The sequence below is a fragment of the Merops nubicus genome, unplaced genomic scaffold, assembly GCF_000691845.1.
Source record: "Merops nubicus isolate BGI_N331 unplaced genomic scaffold, ASM69184v1 scaffold20207, whole genome shotgun sequence".
NCBI classification, from domain to species: domain Eukaryota; kingdom Metazoa; phylum Chordata; class Aves; order Coraciiformes; family Meropidae; genus Merops; species Merops nubicus.
In genome coordinates, this window is record NW_008619841.1 from 17296 (window position 1) to 38091 (window position 20796).

Here is a 20796-nt window from a genome sequence, read left to right on the forward strand (position 1 = left end):
TCAACTAAACTATTTGGCACAACAGTGAATGTCTAGAAAGACTTAATGGTTTGTTCACTTTTACCCTAGGTAGGAAATACACAAAACAGTTAATGGAAAAGAAGAGACAAGCAAAATAAGACTACACATATACCACTGTAGACGCACAAAGGCTGTCCTTGTTTAAACCTCTTGAGAATGAGGCAATTGCACAAAGAGAAAAACACAGTAAAAGCTGTTTAATGACAATAATGGAAAAATATATCAATTGATGGCAAAAGCCATAAAGAAGATAAGGCATCTGCTGCAATAATTTACTAGCATGCACATTAAGAGTGATGTGGTAAAAGGACTCAGGATGCACATTAATGATCTGAAGTACAGACCATTCTGTATCTTTTAGTTATGGGAGAAAGTACAACAAAACAGAAGGAAAATGTGAAACTAGCACATGTCAGTTTCCTGCATTTGGTAGAATTTGGTTCAAGGAACACAGAAGTAAAGTGATACTGAATTCCAAGAAAGCAAATACTTTCGCCATCTCGTAAGACATAATGACAAGAAGTAACAAAATCCAGCAGCAAGTGAAGCGGTTACAGTTCAAGCACATCACTGAAGTGAAACCAAGTAACTTGTACCATTAATAAAATACTGGCATGATCACAGAGAAGTGACTGTTGTAAGTCTATTTTAATTACAGTACTCTGTTACACAGCCTCATGAAACATCACTGTAAATAATTTTAGAGGTGGGTGGTGCACCTTAGAATACCAAAGGATGCAATAAAAAACTCTTAATACATCAAGTTTAGAAAACTAATAGACCAAAATCTCATTTGACAACTTAACGTAAGTAAGCACTGCACTGAAAAACAAACAGGAAGATAAAACTGATGAGAAATCAGTCCTTGTAAATTTGCAATACTTTTCTTACTACACTCAAGTTAATCTAATGAGCCTCTGCTTCAGGAACAGGAAGAATTGATACTTCTGTAATTCTAGGTCCCCAGGCAGTAAATACTAACTTCCAAGTTCAGCTCATATGGAGACAGCCCAAATACTTCTAATACTCTGTTCTAAATGGTGGAAACATATCCACAAATTTTTACTTACTTGCATGGGAGTCACAGTGCTACAAACCTTCCGTTAAAGGGTTACTAATGCTTTACAATGAAAAGGAAAAGCTATGAAACAAACAAATTATTTTCTTGGCTAACAAGCAGGAAGGTCAATTCCCTCCTCAGCAAGGTTGAAACAATCAGCCCTAGCTCATTTCCCTCAAGAAACAGAAAGAAACCAGAGGGATTCCCCTTTGGCAGTATCAGCAGGAAAATACCGTTGGCCAGTATCGGCAGGAAGTAACAGGTTTTCTCCTTCCTGACTGGAACACGAGGAGGTTCTCGTGTGCTCTGCGTGGGTGAAAATGCTGATGGATACACTGCCATGTTTCATGGTGCTGCAGCTTCAAAGTTCAGCCTACCACCTTAGCTGTCCACGAACGGGTTTGTATGTTTGCTCTTAGAAGTCTCTTACTCCAACCTCCCCATGAAATGCACACTTCCTCGGAGAGAGGAGAGAAATCTGCCTGTGCATACGCTGGGTATGCTGCTCCCATGCTTCAAGCCCAGTTATGATGCAGAAAAGAGGCTACTGTGCACAGTTCTCTTTACATTTTACAGTTTGGGGTCTGCGTATATGTTTTGCAAGCATGAAGGGTCTCAAGGTCTTCAAATCTACCTGTGGTGCTTACAGAACACCACTAGATGACCAGAGAGCACAAATCACTGTCTAAAGTCAACACTAACACTTGTACTGTTATCTCATCCTCCACCTTTTTTCTCACTTGCATATTGCTGCTCTGTGAGTGGTCTGGATCCAGCTTGCTGTAATCTAGGCAGCAGAATTTTGGAGCAGAGGCTGTAATTTCAAATAAACCTTTGTGCAATAGATGTCTCAGTCAGCAACTCTCTAGCTGGGACACTCCAGAAACACTAATGCAATACTATTAATTATAACACAGTTCATCCAGAAGAATTCAGCATGGGTTACAAAACGCTGGATTGTAACTTTAAAAAACAGGCGCCTACTGGTTCATGAAGGAATCCCTTTCAAGAAAAAAAATTAATGATTGCTCAAGATAGTAAGATGGACAAATTCTGTTTTTTTTTTTTTTGGAATCATCCCAAAAATCTCCTTAAAGGTCAAGAAATTGTAGTCAGACATCATGAACAATTAGCTATGCACGATACAGATTCAGACCATACATACTTCTTATGCTCAGCAATGACTAGTTTTCTGTATTCCGTCTGTCTTGCACAATACAGGATTTCATTGAAAAACGTAAGTAGATAGGAAGGAAAAGTGACTACTTTTTACAGTAAAAGCTGCATATCCTGACATCTGTTGTTCTGCATCACTTTTGTCAGCAGAGAGACTGATGTTCAGATAAAGAAGGAGCATGTGAAAAATGACACCAAAATGGCTGCAGTAGCAAAACCAGAAACCCCGAAATGACCTACAAGAAAACATGAAGTATTGAAAAGCTGAAGTTTTAATAAAAAAAACTCCACAAAACAAAACCTTGTACTCTGGGAAAAAAAAAACAAACAACCAAACAGCATCAAGTATTAATACACAGGAGTGCTGTGTTTAAGAAACAGACTACAGACCAAATTCTATTTCCCCCTGAACAGTACAAAGTCGCCAGAGCCTGACTATAGTTGTGCAGTGAAGAATGACTATTGTAAGCTAGCTCCTTGCTTTTGTAAAGCTGGCAGAGCTGCTTTTGTGCCAGCTGCTGTGAGCTAGAGAGGAGAAATGAATTCTACTGTCAATCTTCTGCTGGCATAGGTTAAAGCCAGTTTGGGATCTGTTCCAACTCATGCCAAGGCCAACAGTTCAGCCAGGGATTTGTATCCTTAATTCCTGTCTTAAGTATACCAGTACTACACAAATGCGGAAAGAAATTGCTTCCCAAGTAAGACTAGAGAATCTTAAATAAACCACCCCACACTTTTCAACATTTGCAGAAAATGCAGAGAAGGAAATAATGCTTGAAATGCGTCAGCTCAAGCACGCTAGTTTCACTAGATGAAGTGGTATTTTCGGAACAAGATCATAATATAATGATAAAAGGAACTGATCCATGCACCACACTGATAGCAGCGACTTTTTAAAGCAACTGAATTATGTATGAAAAACAATGACAATAAGCAGTTAGTTTTACACAAAGTTATTCACAAATGATAACGCAGAAGAAAGTGCTCTACCCAGGTGGCATGAAAAATTAAAGAAAACAATAGCAATATCTGAGGCTATCTGCAAGGTATTTAAATATAACAGGTTTTGATAATCTTAAAATCACTGACAAAACAGATATCTAGTAGACATTTTTAATGACAGGGACGTAAATAATCCAATATACATTGAAAAAAAAAAAAAAATTCATTCCATTACATTTATATTACTCTTTGAACTCCAAGAAAATTTTCTGAAAGTCTGCTGGTATACTTCATCTTCCCAAATCTATTACTGTGAGTACTGTGACCTACCAATGTGATCTAGCCCTTGTTATTTAAAAACAATAGACTACAAAAGAAAATTCTCTTTGAGCACAGAACTCAGTCATCCAAGGAAATAACTCTCATTTCTGCCAGCTGATCTGAGACAGGGAGGTGCTCCAAAATTACTAACATCATCCAGCCTTCTGGGAAGCAACTGCATTGGATCAGTTAAAGCAAAATAAGTGCTCACCACCATAAAGCAATGGCATTTAGTAGAGAAGAATCTCTGATACTTGTTTAGCAGATTTTGTTGCCTGTGGTCCACAGGAATTAAGTGGCAAACATGCCAGTACTCTCCTGTGCATCAGCCAATGTCACCACAGAGAGTAAGACCCTTAATTTTGGAACCGGTACAAAAATGCTTTTGATATTTTTGGCTTTCAGAGTAATTGAAGCATTACTCTGAAGTACTACTGATATAAAAAACAATGCTACAACTGATTCTATACACATCCTTGAAAGGTGTGGCAGTTTAATAACAGGAAAGCTACAGGATGCAGTCTGGCACTGCTCTCTGCTCCACCTCCTTGAAGGATATGGTCCATTGAAAGTACTGGCCTTTGCAAAGCTTTTAAGGCCAACCAGACTGGATTTTCCAAGCACCTAAATTTTCTGTTAGTGCCTGCTGATACCATGAAATCCCAATAAGTCTTCTAGAACAACTTATTCTGAAACAATGTTCACATGCCATTCTGAATATATTAACAGGCAAAAAAAAAAAATAATATTACTATACAAAGGACCTAACACTGATGTTTAGTATGTTTTAATTCTGTTAAACTAAATGCATGTGATTAAAACCATGCAACTATCAAAGCTAGACTCATGGAAGATGTTACTGAACCCAGTAAAAGAGATAGTTGGTGTCAATAACCTCATTAATGTTTATTTAATTAATTGTCTCTCAAAGTATCTGCTGTAAACAAAGCCTGTGTCAACTACTTTTATTCTAGAAATAAGACCACCTTATTAAATAAGGTTGAGTAAATAACTTTTTCATTAAATAGCTGTAGTTATGAAACCAACAACTCTGACCATTAACTTACTTACAACAAATATCAAGGATCTGTTGGATTTAGGAATTCTTTTCATTTGGGGGTTGTTTTGTAGTTTTTGTTGCTCTTGGTTGTGTTGGTTTTGGTTTTTTTTTTGCATAAAACCTAACGAGGCAATTCTCAGGAAAATAAAAAGGTATATTTCCCAAACCACATTGTATAATTTGGCAGCTGTACCTTTCCTTCCCTTAGTGGAAAAAGCAATACTCTTACCATATGAAGTCACTTTGAAGGCATCCCAAATAAAGGACTGAAGACAGTCAGGACACTAATTTATCCAGAAAAAAGGAAAGACTACTTCATAAAAGAATGTAGACTGCAAAAATCATCCAAAAGGCAGCAGTTAAACCTTTCTTGGAATAGTTACAGCTGAGGAGAGAATGGACACCAACCACCAACTACATATTGCATAACAGGTGACCGAGGCAAGCACCACTGAACGGAAAACTGCTACGGCCCGTTCAAACAGACTCCTTCCAAACCAAGGTTTTAAAGAAAGAAAGAATTGTGTAACACTCTTTTTTTTTCAAATTCCTTCATAAGATTCCTTATAAAGTAAGTGCAGTTAATGAGAGGATTATCAAGTGGTGTACCAGTTGCAGTGTTAAAGGGTGTAAGGTGACAGGTAGGGAGTAGAGGACGTGAGGAGAGATTATGCTTTAGGTTACTCTACGTAACTGTGGAGTGCTACAGTCATATTGAAAGTAATTCTTACAAGCTGGTTTTAGAGAAGACAGAAATAAGAGCTTATCACAAAGTTCTCTACCAACTGTCACCACTGCCGACAAAAGGCACCTAGCAAGAAGAAAGCAAGCACCATGTTGTTTGGCAGCTATCCAGAGGTCTGCACACCAGTGGATTTATCCAGTTGGTGTCTGACGTTCTGCAGAACTCCTGGAAGGAAGCAGAAATCTGTACTACATGGCTCATTCATGTTTCTGGAGAAAGAAAAAAAGAAAACCCCAAAAATTTAAAGTATTCTGCAAGGGACCTTCAAACTAAAAGGGCCATTTGCTGTGAAAAACAGAAAACAGCCAAAACTAAACCACAAACTCCTGTTTCATAAACAATTGCAGGAAATACTAAAATCCTTCTGTAACATACTTATCTTAAAACCAGAAGACTAACATTTTATAACCCATAATAATCCTGCTTAGATGTTCTCTGAAACACTATTATGCTTCCTCAATAATAAGTAATTGCAACTATGAAAAGTATTTTTTTCAAAAGGTTCTGCTAAGCATAAAAACAACATCTGATTCAACAACATATATTTACAGGCTTTCTATTATCTAGTGCTTGTGGAGAAGGAATTTTCCTGGTGGGCACAGGGAAAGTTTTGGATTCATGTAGACTTCCATGTATTAGCAGACTACACCAGTCCGCCCACACAGAGTGACAGAAGAGTATTTTGCTGTACAGAACCATACAACCTAAAATCATGCAGAATGAGGTGGCACGGGATGAGAACTTACTCTGAGCTCACAGTGGCACTCGAGGCTACACAAACCAGCAGTTAACAGCTTCCCACTGCTAAAGAAACGTCGATAAAGAAACGTGAGAGAGCTCTGCCTGCACTCAGCTTCTGCTCTATGCTGAACACCACTAAGTAGCAAGCTGGTCTCCTTTCAATCGCCAGTACTTCCACTGCAATGCCAGGTATTGATTTATAGAATGAGAGCCATAAACCTCAAATTAATTGAAAAGAGGCAGGGCAAAAGAAAAAGAAATCTAAATAAATCTTCTCTTGCTTAAGTGTAATGCAACTACAGTAAAAATTTCAATTCCCTCACAGAGCCTTTGTCACAACAGCTACGCTGGCTGAACTGCACTGCGAGCGCCTGCTGGCAGAGACACAGCTCCTGTCGACAGAAGATGGCTTTCTGCTGACAGAGCAGCCTCATCATTTCAAACAAACTCTGTTCTTTTCTTTCAGAAGAGGACTTTTTTTTCCTTGCAGTACAGTGCTTCCCTGACCTGTTTGCACTGCCACAGCTGGACATGCTCCACCAACTTACGTGAACAGATTCACATGATGTCCAAGTGAGGAACTGCATTCCTCAAGTCAAAACACTTTTCTATTTTAATTTTCTACAGTTCTTTTTGAACTGTAAACTTTACATTCACTAAGTGCAATAAATCCCAGTAAACCGTGACTTTGATATCAACCAACATAACTGACTCTGAGAATATAGACGAGGCTGAAGCTTAAGGATATTTAATTTAATGAAACAGAATTCTCTCTCAACAAATCTGTGAGCTAAGGAAGTGTACAGATTTCAGAAGAGGAAAATGGTTAAGTAATAAAAGAAACTGATGAGCACAAGCGATAGTCCACTTTGATATTAACTTGGTTTCTTTCCCAATCCTTCTATGCAACTTACATACTCTACTTCAAAAGATTAAAAGGTGAACTTTCCTTGTTATTACAAAAGCCAATTTTTCCTCCTTTTCTAAAAAAAAGGCAATGTGAAAATCCAAGCACTAAAATACCAGGGGAAAAACCCAGTTGTGTATAAATGACTTCATTTTTACAATACAGATGACAAATCAAGAACATTGCTTGGATGCTGCCTTCCCAGTCACACACTGCAAGACGATGGACAGCAGTAACACGCTGAGTGCGTTTTCAGGTTTGGCTGCATTAACTTCATTACTTGAGAATGGGAAATCAACTTGTTCCTAAATACTTGTTCATGTTTGATGCACTTCAAGATGCAGTTTGCACTCTTGCCTGCCAGGGTGAACTGCTGATTCATATTGAGCCTGCTGCCAACCAGCACCCCCAGATCCCTTTCTCTAGGGCTGCTCCCCATGCACTCCTCTCCCAGTTCATACTACAGTTCATTCTTTGTGAACCTATGTTGACTGTGCCTGATGACTGCATTATTCTTCAAATGCCTTTCAATTGTACTCAGTATTTGTTAGATGTTTTCTTTAGACCTCCTCTTGCTAGTAACATACTTAAAAAAGCCCTGCCTTATTATCTGAAACGAAACTGGCCAATTTGAACTCTAACTGAGCTTTGGCCTTTTGTGTCTTCTCCCTGCATATATGAACCATGGCTCTGTATAATCTTCCATTTAACTTAAAACCAACAGATTTCTAGATGATGATTCCAATGGTAAATACTGCAACCATATTTCAAATAATGATTGCAAAGAGAATAAATAAATAATTTTTTAAAAATCAAACCCATGAAGAGTTTGGGCTTGAATTTCAAAGTATGGCACACATTTTTGAACAGTGCTGAGAAAAAAAATACAGCACAAACAGGAAGCTCAGTAACAACCAAAATTCTTTCAATATACCTTTCCCCCTGCCCTTAGAAATAATATACCATGCTTCAGGGAAGCATATTATTTACATTTGTTACATTTGAAGAAAAGAACATACTTTAATAACTCTAACTAGAAATCACTGGTCAACCACAATCAGCTATGATATTAAGCTGATACATATCCTTTTCAGCAACAATGACAGGCGTTTTCAAAATGGTATTTCTACTAACAAAAAATATTTCTTTAAAGTTTAATTTTGAAGTTCAAGATTATTGTCTGTTCTGGAAACAAAGAAAACGACTCTGTACAAGTCTGAATTCTGGAGACTTAAAAGCCCACACCCAAAATACAGTAACATGAAGAGTGATGAGCTAGTAACTTTGAGAAAAAATGTGTTATTTCAAATGAAATAACTGGATGCTGATAAGCACATAATTTTTGCTGCAGTGATTTAAAAAGACTCTTCAACTATCACCTCAACTCTCTTTGGAAGGTTAGCATATCCACAGAGGAACATGTCTACTGGTCAATACAGTAATTTAGTATTTTAACACAAACCTATCTTTGCTGCAGACACTGCTCCATTTGCATGGACTGCTACTGAAGCAGCCCAGGTACAGGCTCAATCACTGTTTCACCCATGTAGGTCTGTGTGCCCTGGCTTCTTAAACTGTCCCAAGTATGAGTCACCTGAATTTACTACTCAGTACTTGCACAGGAATTTCAGTGTTGATACATTAAAAGACAAAGCAGTAACATTTCTGCTGAGACATTTTCAAGATGGGTGGTAATTACTCACTCAAATTTAATCCATGAGATTATGTAATTTCCACTTGTATATTAAAGACTAAGAAACATGTTATTTCTTTTTACTATTTTAAATTAATAAGCACATAAACTGAAGAACCACCTTACCTGACAGAGTTTTGTCTCCTGTTTTCTATTTTCATTAAAATTTGTACATCTGACTGAGGAGATGCTGTATAGATTTTTAATCTGAAAAAAAAAAAATGCAACAGAGATGAAGAAACAATGATGTACAATGACTCTTCTTCCTGCCATCTCTAGGACATCGCTATCTTTTTCATGTCAGCAGACAAAAGTATGTATTTCTTCATAAATACACTAATTTGCCACATACTAAGTATTTCCTATAAATGAGGGCTATGATTACTAGTAGGTTTTTCTAATTACTCTAAAGAAAAGGTTCACTGTCACCCCCACTGAGGTTAATTATGGCTACATTTTTTAGAATTACAGTTTCTTTATTTGATCTTTATGCCACATCAGTTTTGTAATTTTCTCCTGGTTTAAAACTGGTGGCTGTACTCCAGGGTTGGCTGGTTGGTTGCTGAATGTTAGGATGGTTTTCATCACAGAAATTACAGATGTAGTGCTGACTGGGAACTCAGTTCTGCTTGCTGAAAGTTCAGCTAGTTTAAACCATTCCTTCAGAACCGTTCCCTTCTTTTACTGGTGCTTTAGATGAACGAGGCAGAGAAGTTATTCAATACACACCGTTGACAAACCACAGGATCTGACTCCACTGGATCAATGTATGGCTTGAGGATATCAGCAAGTCTTTTATCTTCAGGCACCCTTTCACCAAAGATAAGGATCAAATATGTGAGACGGTTCATCATGTACATAAAAAGCTATTATCTGAGTCGTCTGGAGAAAGCTCTACATTTGCATGCTGCAGTGGCACAGCTGAGTAGTTTATGGGAGGGTCATAAATGTGTATCAATAAAGCACAGATAATTGACAGCTTTATCTCTGTTTCAGCACCGGGACTTCACTGGCATATACAGGGAGTAAACAGATGTATATCTCTAGTTTCTATCCCTGCGGCAGAAACATTCTGTTCCTGCAGCCCTAGAAGCAGACAAGGGCATACTTCTCATCCCCCTTCAGGCTAGGAAAAAAGGAGAAAGATTTGTCAACAAAAGATTATTTTTTGGTCTTTGCAAAATGTGCTTGTGGGTTTTCCTACAAAGCAAAAAATGCAACCATTTCACCCTATATGAAGGTCAGCTCCAGTGTGCAGGGGAGGAGGGATGCCAAATTTTGCTGAATGTCTGCTCCATGAGAACAGAATATGTTAGGTGTAGGGGATATTGCTATCATGAATATCCATGCTGCTCTGTTTACCCAGAGAAAAGGACCAGCAATCAAACGTTTTGCCCGATTTGAAAAGCCTGCAAGCTTTCAAAGAGCAAAGACTACACAACTTGAATTTTTTTTTTCTATTAAAACACCGTTTAACTAAGACTAAAAATAATCTTTTACTTTGTATAATAGAATTAAGAAATGATCAAAATATTTTGCAGTTCAATTTCAGCAGAATAACTTAAACTTCATAAAATTCTAGCTTTTAAGCTCTTTACCCTTTTAATGTGTATTCAGCATGACAGTGAGGAAATACGAGCTTCAAATGCCAGTAGAACTTTTTCTCCCTAAAAAGAAAAAGAAACGTATATCCTTAATGTTATCTGGTAACTACTACCAGCCTATGGTAGCCTATGGCACAGGTGTACAAGAAAATACAGTCACAATCTGAATGGCATTTTCAAAGAGGCAAAGAGGCATGCAGAGAAGCTGAGCTGCACTTTGAAAGAAGCAATGCTCCCCGATCCGGTGGCATTTCACGTCCTCACTGGATGATAGTCTGTTCCTTAAAAATACAGGCAGGATATCACCAAGTAACTGTTCATACCACCCGCGACAGATTGCCAAACCTGGGCAACACTAATAGCCAGAGGTCCCAGCTGACGCCAGGTTCAACCCAGAACAGGACACTCGACTTCTCACAGCAGTGATGGCCTTAATTGAAAATGTGTCACGGGCTGGGAGGAAAGTTGCATTTTAGCATAACATGGGTAATAAAAGTTAGAAAGAATACCTGTTTAACAGAAAGATCAGGAAACTGCTTTTAGTAGAGACCAAGACTGATGTTGTATTCCTTTCTCCAGTTTGTTAGTTTTAAGACCCATCTTCCCTTTTCAGTTAGTATAATAAATACCTGAGAATAGAAGCTATGGACATATGGTTCCAGCACATTATCACATGAAAAAACGCAGCTATAAAATACTTTGACAGATTAGGAAATGTCCTTTTGCCTTTTTATTGATCCACAGCTGCAGAAGTCAGTAGTGATTTAGACAAAGCATTTTTCCTTTCATTACTCCAAATTCTCTTATTTGGTATGGTGAGTGTAACACTATTTTTCTAAAAGAAATGCCTAAGACAAAGGCCTAAGTCTAAAAGAATTCTACATTATTGACAAACAGCAAAGATCTGGAAGAAGACAGGAACTACTACCTTTTAGAAATCAGAGGCCAGACATCTGTGTGAAGCACAGAAATGTCTAATAGCACTCCCCCCTCCCTTTTTTTTAAAAAAAAACCCAAACCACTGCTTAAGACCTATGAATCACTATATCCAGGATAATCACCATCAGTTAGGCAAAGATTCTGGTACTACAATTAAAAGTAAACGCAGTGTTGTTCCAACATGTTGTTTAATTGGTAGATGGATGCTTCATCAGGCAGATGAAGCATCCAGCAGGTTCTAGCTGGCTGCAGAGACAAGTGTACATGCATCTGATAGCAAAACAATAAACTTGGCTGCTAAGTTAAATTAACTAGGATACCAATTTTTAAACGCACTTTATAAAAGTCTTTTTATCCAACAAATAATCATTCTCTTACCTAGTTACTCCTAGGAGAAAACTGAGCTTTACAGCTGAACTATACTTCCTGTAGTATAAGTAAAATCAGAAGTGTTAGTGTTCACCAAAAGAAGAGCACCCCTAGCTCCAAGAAGCCACTAATTAGAATAAAAAGAACTAGTGAAGGCCAAGGTCCACAAAGCAACCTGTGACTCAGCAGAGTTGTGCGGCATGCCCTGTGATTCTTCCCCCTCTATCTGCTCATGTTTGTTACAGCTGAGAATAAGGGAGCCTTCCCTAAATGAGAAGATGAAGTTACAAGCACAGCAGGTCTGCACAAGGTAAGAAGACTGTATGACCAGAGCTGGAGGGTAATGCAGGAAACATTATTAATTACATAGCATATATAACCAAAAGCTGACATGGTACCTTGACTCACTTATTTTAAAGCTATTTCACATACTGTTGTTATACTATCTTAAATTACCAAACTGAAAAAGTTTTGAAATAACTCAAAATCAGTGAGGGGAATTTTGGAAGTTTTTGCAAGATGAATAAATCAAGGTTTGGCAGTTCTTCATCTTGACAGCTGAAGGAAGCACCAATGCCATTGTACGCACAGAGCAAGTCGGGGTATCAGCACAGTTACAGAACCAGCTCAACTGACTGCAGGTGAACGAGCCTGTGATCCCTCTCTTGGGCACATATTGGTATCTGGCATTTCACATGGCATGGTACTGATTCAAAGCACCTTCCCAAGGAGTCTTCACTAAAAACTGGTAATCTTTAGACACAGAACTAGGGTCACCATCATTAGCTCCAGGAAACACTAACGATGGACACATTTATTAAAATACAAGGACTGTTCAGGTGAGTTTATGTTATCAACTAAAATAAGACTTTCTAGCATTTTTTCATTTAACTACTAATCTTCCACAATTTTTTCAAACAAGCCATGTTTACCTGCTCTAAGAAATTAACTCATACTGTGATCTGGACTTTCTTTCTGTCAAATTCTTAAGTCAAAATAGCCAAAGCAATGGGAGCACTACAGATCTTCCTCTCTCAAGTGGAAACAGACAAACCCTGACACAGCTCTCAGAAACATGTGTGTGGTCTAGAGGGCTGCCTCCAACACAGGTAAGAAACCACACACATACACTGTCTCTAACGTAGGCACTCAAAAAAGACAGGTAGTGATCTGCTACTTGTTGTTAGGAATACTCTTTCTGTCTCTGCAGAAACAGTCGTCACGTGGCATATTCTGAGTTCACATGCAAGACCAGCTGCCTGTGGGCTCACTGAGGCAGATTCAGCTCACCACTGCAGCTGTAAAATCAGTTTGAGAGGGTTCTTTTCAGACTTCCACTTTCCCTGCCCCTTCCAGGCACTATCTAGTCTATGGAACAGTGCGCACAAAGAACTATGAATCAGGAATTCTGCACGCCAAAGTTAAAAAGATCACTCCTCGTCAAAAAGCTTCACTTCGGAAAAAACAGGAACGCAGATTTTCTTTTCAGCATGCTAAGACTGAAACTCCCGTTATTTACTTCATCTCTTTTCAAAGTACTCTTGTCTGAAAGTAAAAGGCAAGAAGAAAGAAGCAAGATAGATTAAGAACAGGGTATAAGTAGGCAAGGAAAAAAAAAAACTTGGAATCAGAACAGCCTCGTACTCTTTGCTGCAGAATGAAGTGTTGAAAAACAAGCTGCTGGATGCCTATTATTAAAGGGAAGCATCCCTTACCATCACTGACTGATGCCAAGTTAGAGAACTTCATGTCAAATGTAGATGCTGTCGAAGCTGCTTCACAAGTTCTGATGAAAATTACTAAAAAGATAAAATCCTGGCTCCAGATCTCACTGAATTAATTTTCCATTATGGCCAACTGGGGTAGCACTTTCTTTGAATACACCTGACAATGTACTATATTAATTTTATAAATTAAAAAGCTGAATTGAGCAAGTCATCTGCAGTTGAGCAACAGCTCAGGGCATGAAGTGTTCCACACTGCTCAGGTGCCATGGAACACTACTGCATGGTTTTCTTGAATACCAAGGCACTGACTACAAAACTACCAAATGTCGGAGTTCTGGATGAGCCATAAACAAACCCCTGATGTCAGTAAAAGCATCATGATAGACCATCCCTGCTTTGCTTGGCTTCACATCCTACTCTGGCTACTTCAGAAGCATGGAAACTGATCAGAGGAAAAAACAGGAGCCAAGCACCTCTTCCCTGCGTGAGATGTAGGTGCGAATTATGTTCAGTTCCACAATTACTGATCTTCTAAAGCAAAATAACTGCCTCCTTCTCATTACTTCTAAAATGTCAAAAAAGTTATTTTCTATGATCAACCGTAGTTTTCGCACAACTACATGTAAATTATTTTTAAAATTTTCACGGCAACAACTGAAAGATTTTTTATTTCTGATGTTGGAAAGACAGCAGCAGTATATACTAAGTGGCTATTACCTCCAGCCAGCTCTAACGACAACTGCAAAAATTCTCACCAGCTTTTACATTTAAGGCAGTACCTAGGAAGAAGCTCCAGGTACTGTGGGTATAGGCAGTACAGCTGCTGGGAACTAAAGGACAGACTTAGAAAAGAATTCTGGGACTTGGACATACCAGTTACCTGCCTTGGCAGATTTTTAGAAGTGTCCAATGTATTTCTTAAAACATTTATGAAATGTCTCATGAAGCTTAACTTTCTTACCTAGATTTCCTCTCAACAGTCCCTTTTGTCTAGGTTGCAGTAAATGGTTTTATGTTTTACACCTAAAGGGTTTTTATCAAAAAAAAACCTTTCACAATATATGTGTGTGTATATATCTGGAATGTAAAATATAGGTTGACAAAAATTTTCAAATTCATCACATCTTAACATACCAACAGCAGTTCTGGCTCTGCAGAGGTACTTCATTGCCAGCTTGCCAAAGATACCTATTCACTGGTGACTTTGTTTCTATTCAGCAATTAATACTGTTAAAATGTTTCTAAAATATACACAAGACATCTAACATCAAAGCACAAATACTGTAGTATCTTCTATGTTGTTTTGAATTCATAAAAGAGATGAAAAGGACACAAAGAAATTTAATGAAGGACTAGTTATCCCTTAATTTGACAACAGCCAGTACTCTCACCGTGCACTGAGTTTAACAGAAATACTGGGCGTTCAGTATCCACGCCTTTGGACAATATTGTCCTTCTCAACTTTCTTAAGCAATGAAGATTCAGTCCAAGTAAATGACTAGATTCTCTTGTGGATCAAAAAAAAATTTAATAATTTAAATTCAGAGAACATGCAGAGGTGTGATGATTTCATCCCCACCAAACTCCACATTCCTGGTGTCAAATTGACTTTATTGCACGTCTAGCAGCACACAAAAGAGGATTTCTCTGTTTTCTTGAAACTTCATCAAGCTAATTCCTGGATCTGATGTATAAACAGCAAAACTGAAACACTGAAAGTTTGTGTGTTTGCTAGTTACAGTAAACAGCAAAACAATCAATGGAGAAACTGAAGTGCATTTCCTTTGTAACACATATGGTCTTCTAACGAGGGTCCTCCCAACAGCAGGAGACGTTACTAACCAGATGTGTTGCAACAATAAAACATGCCAGGCTTGAACTCAGAGTCCTGTGTAAATCTAAGGGACACTGTCAAGGCCAAGTAACCCAGAAATCTTTAAAGAACAAAACTGCTGTCCTCTGTAACTTCAGCAAATAAACAAAATTACCATCAGGTTCACTATGAGAACAAAACATTTCAGTTGCTAAAAAAAAGTTAAAAAAAATAATTCACAGGCACAGAACTCAGTCAGTACTTGTCTTCCCATGGGGATGTTCTGAGAAGCTACTATACTCTCTTCTCAGACTTAAATCAAGGAGGAGAAATAACAAAAAAGATTCCTTCTTCTCCCACGTATATCATCTGATCAAATGCTCTCAAGTCGCCATCCTGCTGTCCACCAGGGAGGAGACTTGTAGCCCTCTGGCTCCTCTTGGTGGGGAGGAGAGGGAAGAAGGACTTTATCTGCGTGGTGCTGTGAAGGGTGCGGGGAGGCAGCTGAGTGGAGCTGCCTGTGACACTGTGAGCAGCAGGGAGGGTCGCAGCAGGGCAGCACCGACTGCAGAGCCCGGGGAGCTCCAGTCATCTCCCGCCCGGACACCAGGGGCCACGGAGCTGCAACCTCCCTCCACTCTTCCCAACTCGCCTGTTTGCTGGAGTTTCCCAATTTCGAGCCATGACATTGGTTACTGACCCAGCCCTCATCCCAACCTGGTCACATTCTCCACCCCTTTCCCAAAGCTTCCCTAGCCCAGCAGGCCAGCCAAACTCCATGGCTGCATCCAGAAGGGGAACTACCACTTCTACTGGAAAACAAGGGTATGACAGGAAGGACAGGGTGAAGCAGCATGTCAAAATGTAATCTGCAAATAAGCTGTCCTAAATCATCTCTGAGTCAGGTACACCATGAGTTCAGAAACTGGACTCATATATTCTATTTTCTAATGACTCTCAATTGTCTAGATAATCCACATTACAAATTAGTTTAATCTGTGTGTTGCCCAGCACTGGCATGTGTGCTTCCACAACACTGCATTTAGCAAACAACCTAAAGAAAACCAGGAGATGGAGAATCTGCTTAACACATCCAACCAACCAGTGAGCTGTCCTCCAGAGCTGGCGTGGGCAAAGTATGACACAAGAGTGTATCTTTTACTTCCTAGTTCTTACACTCATTCCTGCCTGTACAGCCCAACAGCTTGGCTCACATGGAGGGAGTGAAGAGGACATCAGAGAAGGCTGTTCTCAGCTTTCCACGCATGTATGTTGAGCAGCTTCCAACCTGTACCCGCTAGAGCAACTCCTCTACAAATCTCAGCTGACAAACAGCATGAGAATGAGTTTAGATCTACAGAAGAGTAGATACACCAGACTGACCATTCTCAGGTGTTAAGCTCACATACCACAACTATTTGCAGTTTTACCCCATTTGAATGTAACATTCTAACAAAACAGTATTGGTGTGAAGTCGCATGGGACAGGTGTTACATGGCTGATACTCATTGGTTCAATCAAACCTCAGGTTTGATTCCTCAAGAAACCATTTAAGGTGAATACGCAAAACATGCCCATTACAAACAAGCAGACAACGAAAATGAAAAACGGTTAGTTTTGAATCTGCATCGCTGAATCCAAACAGCCCTTTTCTGTGTCAATAACAGGCAGCAAGAGAGAGGCAACACGCCCTCTGCAGAGTACTCACTGAGCACGTCCCATACCCTTGGACAGCATTTACAGGAAGGAGATGGTTACTGCCCATACTCTCAAGAACAGAGAACATTATCCTGTTCTTTCTCATGGGGTATGAAAGTCCCAGAAATGCGAGCATTCCAAAACAACAGCAACAACAAAATACCACAGGACTTCATGACTGACAAAACCCAGTAAGGCCTTCTCCTAGGCAGCTCGTGAAATATTTCCATGCCTATTTGCCAGTAAGACACCTTCCTCACCCCATCCTTATAGGCTGCAAGTCTGCTTCTGTTAACAACATAAAGCACAAGATACGCTTGAAAGCAAAATCTGCTCAAAGCTTAACTTGCTCCCAACACAAGCTATACTTCAGTATATACTCAAGAAGGCTTTCTAAAGAAAAAGAATGAAAAAACATGGTACATGAAGGCAAATTTCTGTCAGCATAGCATTGTACCATGCCCAGGAACTTCCTAATAGTGTAAAACCTCTGTATCTGTGCCTTATCTGTTCTTTTGTCCTTCCCTTAGCTACTGATCCCAGGATCCCTTCGCTTCCTAGCACTTGTTCTGGCTCCTGAAGACTGCTCCTGATCCTGCACTCCTTAAGGGTGTTCATGTTGGTTTATCCACAGCGTTAAGGAAATTCCCCAGGAGGTACTTCATTGTGTGAGATTAGCACAAGGTATCTGTAAAAGACAGAGCACGTGGCCAAGGAAAAGTCAGTGCAGGGGCAGCCAGCCTCTCCTCATGTGACTAACACCAGCAAGCTTCAGGGCTCCCAGCTGGTCTCTTCTGAGGGGACAGCCTCAGTGCTCTACACACTCGGGGTGAAGGGAGGAGAAAATGCCCTAGATTTCCTTCCTTTTCACTGGTCTACTCTAGGCTTTTTCTAGCAGAACCAGTAAAATATGCAATTTTAACAGGGTACACTTCTATATCTCTTCTATGCCTTATGTTATGCTAAAATCTGAGATATTTGCAAAACAAAAAAAACTATGCTTTTGCCCCAGAACAGAAGATATGATATAGGCAAGTCCATCGAGTAGTTTTTCAGGTTGGTGATTACTCTGTCAGAGAGAGACACCTGGTGGCTAGTCAGTGGCTTGTCCCTGCCCAGCCACTGGCCCGTCACCCTGCTTGACATCGTGTTTTGTACATCTCAGAAGATAGCGAGGAAAAGCCATCCTAAAAGCACAACTTGCCACCAAATCTGAAAGCATGATGAGAACAAGCAGAGGAGCCATCGGGGTAGCTGTGAGAAGCTCAGAAGCCATTTACATTTTCTCCCAGTAGATCATTGAGCTGAGCTCTAGACATGTTTCCTGCCATAAGGAAATACTTTGGCATTTTTATTTAGCTTTTTATTTTTACTGTTAAAATACTTTAATCTACAGACTCTGAATATCAGAGAATGGATAAAGGGAAGAGCATTTAAAGACTTCTTAGCCTTTTTCCTGAATTCTTACCTGCCTGACCACGCTTGTCTCTAAGCTGTATCATACCAAGCATCCCCATCATCCAAACAGCAACTGCTAACACAGCACACAACACAGAGAGCCGTACCAGAAGCACCTCTTCAGATTTCAAGTCAGCTTTTCCAGTGCGAGAGATTTTTGCAATTACTCTACACCAATCCTCTACTATAAATCTTTAAAGAAGTGTTTTCTCCTTCCAGCAACAAAACTTGATGTTCATTAAAAGATGGAAAAAACACAAAAACACTGATTCTTTCTTCTATTACTCAACGCTAGGTTGCATAAGCTATTAAACCAGGTTCAAAGAGCCTAAAAAAATGAAAATATTAAATCTAGATACCTTTTGTAAAACAACTGTGCATCAGATTTTAAATGCATATCAGGATGAATTCAGATTTCAATGTTATGCATTCAGTGAAAACAAAATGTTGCTGACTGTAACCAACAGGACACTCACGTGCCATTGAAGGTGGTTGAATTTTCCCTTCTTTTTGTAAATCCAATGGGCAGTGTCCTCAGGTCAATATTACACTTTCGAGCTTTGTTTCTCAAGCAATATAACTAGAAAAAAAGAAAAACAATTTAAAAAATTGAATAATATATTCAGAACAATAAGATAGTAATGCTGACCGGAATTATGGGAGAATTGTGAAAAAGGCTACATTTAGTGAAGTCCTTTCTTTGACTTCTTAAAAAAACATCATGAATGAAAAAGTTAATATAAGCCTAAAAATTATCTGAAACATTTTCAGGTCAAGTTTTTCCATGGTTAAAAACCAGCATGCTAATGACCTCTTTATAGTAAAAGTTCATTAACACACAATGAAAGCTACAACCAGCTGCTGTGGGTGTAACACTACCCATGGAGCTGTTTTCTGGGCTCTACAACCCCACTAGGAGAAGGGATATACATGTGCCATCTCAGCCACGCTGATAGACTTGGTTTTGGAAGTACCATTAAGGATATCAATCCATAAATGTGCCTTGTACCACACCCTAAAAACTGCTACCTATGCTGCATCTCACCATCTTCAGCACATTTTCATTACATCATGGTGGTACGGACACACAAAATGACTTCAGTCTGAAGGAAACCTGAAGTATTCTGAATTTACTTCATCATCAGCGTTAGTTCTCTCTGAATTTAGAGTTATATTTAAAGATATCTTTACAAGACAACAACAGGGCCCTGATGCCTTTCTGTGACAGAAGTCCAAGTATTCTGGAATGGATTTTGGTTTTCTTTTTTTTTTTTCTTTCTTCTTGATCTTGCCCTTTGCAGTTTATTGTCATAGGATTTTCAAGAAATGCCATGCATTTCTGTAATCTCATTAACGGTTTATTTGAATAGGAGATTCAACAAAAATCCCCTCTCACTCTTAGAAGGCTGGTTTTTACTTCACTGTTGCTAGATTCTTTGCAGAACTCTATCTGCCTTCATTTTGTACAGGGAGGAGCATGTAATAATTTTTAGGCCATTAATAAATTAATTGTTTACTTGGATAGCTTGTACTTAAAAAAAGTTGTGGAAATGGAAGGAAATATTCAAGCTTTAACACACATCTAGCACCAAATGGCAAAAGTGGTCATGCACCAAATTTAAGAATGTATGCTGTTAGCAACCTATTCTTCTAAACAACTGGATATAGCCATCAATACTAGTAATACACAAACCTAGAGACTTCTTTTATTTCTGGCTCTAATATTCAGGATCATTCATATCTTTTTATGAGAGCTATCAGGTCTGGACTGGGACGCCTCAGTGGGAGTTCAAAGGTAGTCAACCCCATCTCCAACAGACCAGGCTGCGAATTTAAAACTTACAATTTTTTTTGTTGCTGGACTATGCGCAGTAGGATGTCGAGCAGCAGCATCAGCTGTCCTTCCTACATCTTCCAGAAAACGATAATCTGAAGGTAAAAAAGAGAACAAGGGAAAATGTAGTGCTAACCAAGTAAAAACAGTGGATGTTAAAAAGCACAAGGAATGTTCTTACCACTCAAAAGGTTCAAGTCAGTAAATTTATTTACAGGGACAAATGCTGTTTTATCCCTGACTCCGTTACAGCTCAGTGCAAGCTTATGCTTCTTTACACACAATAGACTGAAATAACAAAAAGAAAAACATTAACATGCCATGTTCAACACACAAGTGGTAAAATAACCAAAACCAGTTTAATTCAAGTTATATATACCTGCATGAATATTTCATGCAGCGTGGACATCTGTACTTAGCTTCCTCTTCGCTACATATTTCACACCTGAAAGAAGTAAAAAAACCCTATTAATAAAGTGGCATCTTTGTGCCTGACTGGCCTGGGAAGGGGCCTGCTCAATATCCAGGCACTACACCATCACTTGGCATTTCCAGGAAAAGTTTTCTGAACTTTGAAAGAAGAAAGAGAAAATAGAAATACCCTGGATTAGTTGAGGGGGCAGATAACATAACACAAGCTTTGGTGAGTATCCAATTTTACCCACATTAAAACACAGGGCAGGTACTT

At 39.0% G+C, this 20796-nt stretch overlaps 1 protein-coding gene across 1 annotated transcript in view; it reads right to left on the reverse strand.

Annotated features, from left to right (window-relative positions):
• Nucleotides 1-20553, reverse strand: part of ZNHIT6 (zinc finger, HIT-type containing 6) — a gene marked incomplete at both ends in the record, with an annotated part of 31141 nt that extends 10588 nt beyond the window's left edge. The window contains 7 exons of the mRNA XM_008943949.1: nt 8793-8873; nt 9396-9476; nt 10265-10333; nt 18751-18854; nt 20118-20203; nt 20290-20396; nt 20488-20553. Of these exons, the coding sequence (XP_008942197.1) occupies nt 8793-8873; nt 9396-9476; nt 10265-10333; nt 18751-18854; nt 20118-20203; nt 20290-20396; nt 20488-20553 (594 nt within the window). The remainder of the gene's footprint in view (nt 1-8792; nt 8874-9395; nt 9477-10264; nt 10334-18750; nt 18855-20117; nt 20204-20289; nt 20397-20487) is intronic.
• Nucleotides 20554-20796: the final 243 nt, after the last annotated feature.